At 27.5% G+C, this 10,234-nt stretch overlaps 1 protein-coding gene across 2 annotated transcripts; it reads left to right on the top strand.

Annotated features, from left to right (window-relative positions):
- The first annotated feature begins 3,170 nt into the window (after positions 1-3,170).
- Positions 3,171-9,382, top strand: LOC126264616 (uncharacterized). Of its 2 annotated transcripts, none has more exons than XM_049963165.1 (2): positions 3,171-3,298; positions 7,996-9,382. In XM_049963165.1, the coding sequence occupies exon 2, from the start codon at positions 8,032-8,034 to the stop codon at positions 9,367-9,369; it is 1,338 nt and encodes a 445-aa protein (XP_049819122.1). In that variant the 5' UTR covers positions 3,171-3,298; positions 7,996-8,031; the 3' UTR covers positions 9,370-9,382. The 2 variants fall into 2 exon arrangements, with proteins under 2 accessions (XP_049819122.1, XP_049819121.1); XM_049963164.1 differs by lacking the exon at positions 7,996-9,382 and adding an exon at positions 6,340-7,795.
- The last annotated feature ends 852 nt before the right edge of the window (positions 9,383-10,234 follow it).

A 10,234-nucleotide genomic window follows, 5' to 3' on the forward strand; every position in this document is an offset into this window, starting at 1 on the left:
TATTAATTTCTTTATGACATTGCGGCATTATTATTTTTACTTTAATTGCATAAGTATTTATTCATATACTTATTTATATTATTAACGTGACGTTGTGGAAATAACTTCGAGGGAATTGTTATTATATTTATGTACATAAATACATGTTTATGTATATGTATATGTTTTGTGTTTGTGTAGTAGTCGGTAACTAACTAATTAAAAGACCTTCCTTTTGATGTTCTTCTAAATTTGAGACCAGGAGGAAATTGGCTTCAGTATTCAACAGTGTCTACATGACGATGAACAATAACTAAATTCATTAAATTTGATTAGTTCTAAACAATAATTATTGCCAGACACATTATATTGATATTCATAGACATAGTAAAGTCAAATTGTATATATTTTGAACAAATATGGATATGATAATGTGTGATGATAAAATTACTAAATCTCAATATTTAGAGGAGCTTGCTTGCGTTCACTAATTTTGAGTATACCAAAAAGGATGGAAGCTAGTTTTGATAATATAATGTCATTGGTATTCTAATTTTTGAAATAATTCAAATTATCCAATTCAAAATACAAAAAACAGCACTTAAATAAAAATTGTATTATTTTTAAAGCACAAAATGATCTATTGAACTTTCCATTACGATCTTATATTATATTAAATTGAAGTCAGTGTACTAAGCTGTTAACCCACCAAATTCTTAAGGATTTAGTAACTTGAATAAAATTTATTTTTATTTAAAAATTATACATACTGTTAGAAAAAATATTTAAAAATTCGACAAATCACTTTTCAATATTCACTTTTGTTAATTTAAATCTTCGATAATTTTAAACTCTCTACAATTCCAAACACTCGACAATTCAAAGTTACAGAGAGGAGGAAAGGGACAAGTTCAAACAAACTTATTCACGATAAACTTGTATCATCGTGAACCTTGTTTTTTAATTATTAGTTGTTTGACACACACTTCTTTATGAATTGGTTTGTTTAATTAAGTTTCAGTTACTGTTACTTTTCCGTTGGTTGTATACAGATTAAATAAAAGTTTAATTAATTATGAGCCCTAAAAAGTATAAATGCTTGACCATTGCTCAAAAAAAGAAGTTATTCGAAAAAGTAGAGGGAGGTGAGAAGAAAAGTGATGTTGAAAAAGAATTTAAGATTCCTCTGAGTACTTTCTCAACCATAATAGAGCCCAAGGAGAAAATGTATGCTGATCAAACTGCTGCAGTACGGAAAAGGACTACTAAAAGTGAATTTCCTCGTCTGAAAGAAAGCCTGGCCATTTGACTAAGACTAAGAAATTTGTTAAAGGAAAAAGCAAAAGAATTCGCGTCTACTCTAAGCATCAAAAATTTTGCAACAAGGGAAGGGTTGCTTACAAATTTCAAAAAGAGAAATGGAATTGTGTTTAAAAAAGTTTGTGGGGAAAGTGGAAGTGTTAATGATGCAGTTTGATTAGTTTGGTATGACAAATTGAAGACTTTGATTGAAAACTATGATGCCCAAGACATTTTTAATACTGATAAGACTGGCCTATTTTTCAAATGTTTACCGGACAAGACACTTACTTTTAAAGATGAAAATTGTCATGGGGGAAACATAGTAAAGAGAGGTTGACAGTTTTATTTGTAGTAAATATGGACAGATCGGAAATCCTTATTGATAGGAAAAGCAATGAAACCGCAATGTTTCAAAGGAGCCGAATCGTTTCTTACTGATTATTGTGCTAACAAAAAAGCTTGGACGACAGAACTTTTTAACAATTGGTTTTTAACAGTTAATGGAAACATGATGAAGAACCAGCAATAGAACCACTAGTTGGCATCAGAGGTGTGACTTTTTCTGAATTTGTTCCAATGGGTGAAGATGTGGCTGACTCAGGTTCACTAACCAATGACGAAATTTTATCTACGACAGATACAAATGAAAAAAGCAACGATGAAGATGAGGTCGATACATCAGAACGTTTGGCAGTTAAGGAAGCAAGAGCCTCATTCGTCACCTTACAAAGCTTCTATCTACACAACTAATTGAGCAGTCTAAGCAGCAGCAATGTGGTTTGAAGCAAACCAATATAACAGATTTCTTTGGAAAAATTTTATATCATTCCTCTCAAGCATTTCGAACCATTTGATATTTCAAATACTCAATAATTCGTAATATTTTAAAAGCCACACATGTCAATTTTATTATTATTATAAATATATCGATAATGTTAAATGGCGAATTCCATTTGTATCACTTAAAAAATATAAAATATAGGAATATCCATATTTTGCTTTAATTCATGCTGTTTTCCCCAAACAATCATTATTGTCCGTTTTTGTTGAAGGTCAATACAAATAAGTAAATAAAAATTTATTAATAGTACAATGTACTAAAATTATTTACCTAATTCCAAGGGCATAAATATATACTAATAATGAGATTTTTAAAAACTGTATTTTAATAGAAATTTGATTTATATAATTGTTAAAAATTAATATTTTTCTAAATTCAGAAGGTCGAAATTATTATTTTCTAATAAATTTGTCATAGTATTTTAAAAGTTACTTGTAGAAACACCTCGTAAGCAATTCAGGGTCATAATATCTTTGAATAAAGATTTATTTATTTCTTACACGGCAAATTGTTTAAAGAAATTATCCATGCCTAGTTTGTATGCTAGGTAATTCCAATATCCTTGATGCAGAATTAATTATTTAAAGTTAGAATGCATTATTGTAAGTTGTTTTTATAAATTACAGTACAAATTTTTATACAAATTACACATACACACATTACATTATTACATTTATAAGATTATTGATATTTAAAAATTAGAGGGTTCGTACAGCAATACATAAAATTAAGTAATTTATTACTAAATTGTTTTATAAAAGGAAATTAAAGGAAATTTTAAAGATTTAAAATATAAAAGTAAAAAGAAATCAAAATCAATTTTTTTATCAAATTCATTTTTAGACTTTAGTATATATTTTCATGCGTTGAAATGGGCCACACCGTGTATAGTATAAAGATGCTATTCACTAATTAACTTAATTAAAATGTAAGCTATATTTGTATGTGATAGAAGTAATTTAATGCGATTTAGTTACTTTCATATTTTTATTTACCTCTGTATTTGTTGTTGCGTGTATATAACCTTTGTGTGATAACCTGTTTTCAGGCAAATCGAATTTTAACGAAAGATGGCGAGAAGTTAGCAGACTAGATGTAAACAACCTACCAGAATCCATGTTTGTTTACGACGGTGGTGTAAGTTTGATATACGACTTAATGTTAACTACATAAATAGTAAGTGTTATATATAAATATAAGTAAAATTTTTTGAATGATGATTTAAAACGTATTATTTCGCAAGAAAATAATGTTTCAATGTTTCAAATCAAAACTAAATTGCTAGTGTTTTGTAAAATATATAAAAACGTATAAAATATAATAGACGGTATGTACAACTGTACCGAAATTATACATAAGAGGTATCAATTTAATTTTAGTAATCTTTGCCATCCATCGACAAAATCAAAATCACTTCCGATAACATTGTTATTAACGATGTCAGTAAGAAAGTTTTCCAAATATGACCCAACATTTAAGTTGGACGTGTTTTCGTTCTTTTATTCTTCTACTTTTTAAATACACAATCTATATTTAAACATACTTTATATTGAATCGCTATACATTTTAATTATTAGAAAAACATAAGCTTAATTATCAGCTACAAAAGACAAACACAAATATATCAAGACACAACTAACAATAATTTTAAATACCAAAATTTCTGTCTCCGATAATATACATTCCATGTACTGAGATAACGAAAATTCAACATTATTTGTTGAAACCGTTGTAAACAAATATTTTTTCTTTTTTAATTAAAAACTTATATTAAAATTTTCGTCATTTTTAAATTTTGATATAAATTATTGTAATATTAGTTGTGTACAGTGAAAATATAGAAAAATACTTTACATTTTTTTAAGTAATTTGTATGTGTTAGATATTTTGAATTACGAGTTAAATTACGTGTTCAGGACTAGTATGATTAGTCCAGTCATTTTAGTCAAAATTAGGTGAATATCTCGGAAATCGAGATACCTAGATATAAACTTATTTACAAAAAATGTGCAAAAAACGATTTTTGTAACTTTTTACCTCTGACTTTTAAAGTTGCAGCCATCCTATCATGTGTGAATTTTGAGACAAGTTTAGGGATATCAAAATATAAATTTATACAAGTTTATAGCTGGGTAACTATCATGTAAATTCTTTTCCAAAATCAAACGTTTTACATTTTCAATCGATATATTATTCAATTTCAATTATTCATCCATTTGAGAACTAAAAAAGTTTAACTCGAATTTTTGTTTTTTTATCGACCTTTTTATATATTATATCTAAATTACTAATTTTCATATTTCTACAGTAAACAACTATAAAGTATAAAGATAATATTAACAAAAAATAAAAAAAAAAAAAATTAAATTGATTAAAATAAAAAAAATTTAATTTCTTTGTGCAGCACTTATAGTGCTGCATACATCACAAATAATATGAAAGAATATGAATACATTATTTTAGTCGAAAAGTTTTATGGTGCTAAAAAAAGGGATTTTACTTTAATCAAAAAATCCTTCTTTCTTCAACCCATAAAGAAAAAAGTTCGAAATTTCTGTTCTGTGAAAACTTTTGATTCGATTAAATAACCGTTCGATTAAATAACAAATTCAGTGAGAAAATTACTTTTACATATCTACATGACATGATTATGTCAAAATATAAAAAATAACCCTTTGGTATTTGAGAATGCAATAATAATCTCGCATAATAAATATGAAAAAGAAATTCTGAATAGTTTCAAGTATAAAATTCAGTTTTATCATCTGCTTAAAACAAATAAAATGATGATTAGTTTTATTAAATTTAAGCAAAAACTACATTTTAGAACCATCTATTTGTGTTTCAAGTGTTAAAGTAAAAACAATTAGTAAAAAATAGCTTTCTTAAAAAGTTTTAGAACAGAATTTTAGTTTTTCTTAAGTTTTGTTCATTGTTACATTAGCATTCTAACAATAAAAATATTCATTCAAGAAAAGTAATTTATTATCAGCTTTTTTACTAATTAAAGTATCAATTTTGAGGTGATAACGGGGTTTTTATTAAGTTATTCCAACTCCATAATGATTTGTATGTATTTCCATTTTTTATAATATATTAAAAATAGTTAATGGATAAAGAGATCTACAACAGCGGCAATAATTATATCAACTTATTGAAATATGTAAAAAATATGAGGAGCATTAGATTCCTGTATACGTATGTAATATTATCTGTGTTGTCTCCGCTTTAAAGAACTATCAAAGGAGTATTACATACAATATTTCATGTAGTTCCAGTGTATTATTTCCCAGTGGTCTTGTACTATTATTTAATGCTAATTATTTAATTATTAATTCTGTTATTCTGTCATTTCAGACAAATAACACAGTTATTCTTCTTGTATAACACTAATAAAAACTTGTCAAGAAAATGAATGATTTCAATTTGTAACAGTGGTGAACTTTTCAATTGATTATGTGACTGAAGTTATTTTCTTTTGAGATGAGGGAATATACAATATAATTATTCAAGTATTTTAATTGTCCCAACCACTTCTTTTAATCATTATAAATTGAAATAAAATGAACTGTAAAAATCTGCAAAATTATTCGAATATTTTTTTTATCACAGTAATATGCAGTGCATGATATTTCTGTATGTAATTTAATTTAGTGTTTTACCTTTTATCAGTTATTATGTTAGTAAGATAGATACTAAGGGAGAATAAAGTTTTATAAAAATATCAAAAACTCTGATCAAAACAAGAATAATTTCAAATATTGTTTGTAATAGTGAGTAATTGATTGGTATCATTTGGATTATTTTAAACAAGTTCGGCAAACATTTTTGTAATTTTTCACATTCAGAAAATTTTTATTTTATTAAAAAAATACAACTCACATAATCATACATGAAAAATATAATGTATTATATATTATAATATTATAATAAGTTTACATTTTAAAACAAATTCAATTTAATAATTTTAGTTCATGTTGTTTTTCTACATACCGATAGAAATGTGTTCGATTCAACTGAAATTTGAGAGAGACATCGTGCATGACAGAGACAGTAAATATCTCTCTTACTAGGGAGTAAATTTGCGGAGTAACTGTCTCTGTCGTACATAATGTCTCTCTCAAAATTCAGTAGGATCAATGGCTTTTCGATCTGTATAGTTTTTCTATTTCACTTCTAACTATACCTATAGTTATTAAAATATTAACTTATTTCAGGTCACTAAAATCCTATATTTATTATATTGGATTAAATTGGATTAAAATTAAACGAAAGATGATATTGCAGAAAGAAGTTTTGTCCTTATTACTTTTTTTAACGACTATCGCAAGTGCCTTATCTTCAACAACGCCAATAGTTAGAAATGATAACCTCATAGATCAATGTGTAAGGGCAGTTAAGGATTATGATTTTGATATTGCAGAAGGATATCTAGAAATATTAGATGACACCAAAATCGATCTAATGGTGCAAAATGTTTATGATAGTAAAACCGATTCATTTAACAGGATAATTTGCTTTGCGGATTATGCCAGAAATGCGTCAAAAAGTTTTAAAATATTCAATGCTTTAAATGCTCAAGTGAAACCTGGCCACAAATATGGATATAAATTAAGAAGATTGATACGTAGTTTATCCAAAATTATGTATCAACCTAATGTATTGTATAATACAAAGCAAGACGCAGAAATGCTGGCGCATAGTTGTACGCAATCAATGATAGAAGAAACAAAGAAAATTATGGAGACATTTTTGTTATCCAGTAGATGTTGCATAGACAGTAAAGTTACTGACTTAGTTGACAGGGTATTCATATTTGACAGAGACATTTTTAAGGATATTCTTGATCAAGTAATAACAAAAGTTTATGGTAAGATACCCACTACAAAACTATTTATGTATACGGGTAACTTTACGTACTTAGAACAGACAATTTTATGGTCCATACTTCTTTTTAACAATATGCCACTAGTCGACAAGTTGAGTCCTGCCATAACAGACTTTATAATTTTGATTAGAGAATTAATGGCACAACCTGAATATTTAAAAGTGGACAAAAAAGTTAGATCAGAAATGGAAAAAATTTGGGTGCAACTACCAAAAGGACTGAAAACTGCTTTAACCCAATCATCAGTGTGCTTACGAAATGTTATGTTTGATGAACCTCTTTATCCATTTATTGAGGCTGACGTGCCTGATTATAAGAATATCAGTAAATTTCGTAAAGTTTTTACTTGGAGACCATGGAGGAATGAAAACAAAGCACATTCTCCGGTATATTCTTGGAAAATTAGCCGCACTCCAAGTGAAAATCCTAGTGTTTTCATAAAAAACATCGAATTCAACGAATTTTTGTTTTCTGCTGATGGTAAATATAATTATGATAGAGAAAGAGGAAGTATTTTTACAAGACCTCTTACTGATGAAAAAAGTGAATGGTTTCTTGAACCCACTACAGATGAAAATCACGTGTATATCAAAAATCATAAGCATCGTTATCTCTATCCAGCAGTTGACGATTTTGCCGCAGATGGTGATAGACGGAGGGTATTCATCTGGATAGAAGGAGAATCATCTTTTAGAGAAGGCATTTGGGAAATTTTCTCTTGTTCACATTAATTTAACTTATATTTGTACTGACTGAGCATTTTTAAAAATAAAATATTTTAACATAACGTTTATTTCATTTTCCAATTTCATTCTAATCTCAATGTTTCATGAACGAGTTTTTAGATAGAAGTTAAATTTTCGTAATCGATACTAGTTAATATGGCTAATATATATCTTAAATATAATTTGGTATTGAAAGAATAAATATATAATTAAAAATATCTATTACATAATACAATAACTAACAACTGATTTTTTTCCAGGTATTTTGAAACTTCTTCTTGGATAAAATTGTCAAAATGTCGTTAAAAAAATTCTACCTGTATCTAATGTTAGTAATTCTTGCATATCTAACAACTACTGGATCTGTATTTTCAGTAACACCAATTTTTAAACAAGAAAATATTATGGATCAATGTATAAAAGCTATAAAGAATAATAATTTTGATATCGCAGAAGGAAAATTAGAAATGTTGGAGGATAGCAAAGTTAATATAATTGTTCAACAGGTTTATGCTAGTAATGATGACATGTTTAATAACTTATTGTGCTTCGCAGATTATACAAGGAATGCCTCGAAAAGTTTTATGATTTTTAAAGCTCTTACAGTTCAAATAAAAGCTGGAAATAAATATGGTTACAAATTAAGAAGACTGATTCGAAGTTTATCTAAAATTGTATATCAACCATATATGAGATATGAAGAACTAAAAAATTTAATAGACAACTGCACACAATTAATGGTTGACGAAACCTTGAAAACTATGGAACATTTTCTATTATCAAATAAATGTTGTATAGACAACGAAATAACTGAACTAATTGATATAATGTTTATATTTGATAGAGAATTATTTAAGGACGTTTTAGACCAAGTAATATCAAAAGTATACGGAAAAATTTCCATAAACAAGTTATTTTTGTTCACAAATAACTTTACTTATTTGGAACAGACCACATTATGGTACATAGTTCTTTATAATAATATGGACATAAGTGATAAATTGAGTTCTATAATGACTGATTATGTCATTTTAATTAAAAGAATCATGGATCGATCTGAATATTCAAGCATTGACGGGAGAATTAGATCAGATCTAGAAAAAGTCTGGAAAAGATTACCAAATGGAATTAAGTATGCTTTAACTTTACCACATGTATGTTTAAGAACTATTGAATATGATGAACCAATATACCCTTATTATAGGGCTGAAGTTCCGGGCCCTACAAACAGTCCTAATTTTCGAAAAGTGTTTACATGGAGACCTTGGGGAAGTGATGGCAAAGCTTACCACCCTACATATTCTTGGAACTTTAATCGTACCAATAATGGAAATCCAACTGTGCATATAAAAAATGTAGAATTTAATGAATACTTGTTCTCAGGCGACCTCAAATTTAATTATGATAAAGTTCGAGGAAATGTTTTCACAGAACCAACTGCAAATGAAAAGAGTGAATGGTATCTGGAACCAACTATAGACTACAATTACGTGTACATAAAAAACTACAGACATCATTATCTTTACCCTGGATTTGATGATCTTGCTGAAAATCACGATAGAAGAAGAGTGTTCACTTGGCTTGAAGGAGGCACATCTTTCAAAGAAGGTATCTGGGAAATTTTTGCTTGTTAGAACCGTTTTTGTGAAATACTTTGTATTACTAATTAAATATTTTTGTAATATTAAAATTATTTTCATTTCGATTTAGATATTTAGTTTTTGAATGTTTCTTTATATAAAAAATTATTAGTTTTTGTTTATATGTTAATAGGTATTTAAAATATCTTGCACTGATTATCATAGAAATGAAAAATGAACATAAAAGGTGGGTTATCATTTACAGAAGTTGTTAGGAGGACGAATAAGAGATTGTGTTGCATTGTGAAATATGATTTCAGAATTATAAGGTATAGGGTATCTATAAAGGTTGTTGAATCAGCTCGCATGTTTACAATGTAACAGAAATAAGTGTACGATGGATCGTAACCCACAGCTCCACCAAGATAGTCATTTTTACTATTAAAAAACTCGTTTATATTTACAAAAACGAGTATGAATGATGGCATGTTGTAATAAATATTTTTAATGTTACTTACTACCTTTTGTAGTTATATTTGAAGGACTCGAAACGCCGAGTATTGAGACCACACAACTTCCCCCGAAGTAACATGACCTACATCACCATTAAGCATGCATAGAATATGCTAAAACTGCAGCTCTAAAACCATCAAGCCCGTTCTAATACTCTTCCAGATCCAAGAAGAATTGAATAACCTCATAAAGGCATGCTGACGAGGTGTCAATCAATAATTGATGTCTATGGGGACATACAATATATTTATTATATTTTATGAATGCTTAAATTTTATCAACTTCTAATTAAAAAAATTTAAAAAATACAATAACAAAATGTCAAAGAATATTTATTGTGGCCATCAAGGTCCACTTTTATTAATTAAATATATCCTGGATATATTTTTTTATTAATTTGTTTGCT

This window comes from Aethina tumida, chromosome 2 (assembly GCF_024364675.1).
Source record: "Aethina tumida isolate Nest 87 chromosome 2, icAetTumi1.1, whole genome shotgun sequence".
Lineage (NCBI taxonomy): Eukaryota > Metazoa > Arthropoda > Insecta > Coleoptera > Nitidulidae > Aethina > Aethina tumida.

Bases quoted from the DNA above. Each gene is read 5' to 3' on its own strand.
- LOC126264616 (XM_049963164.1), top strand. From the start codon at position 6,398: ATGATATTGCAGAAAGAAGTTTTGTCCTTATTACTTTTTTTAACGACT.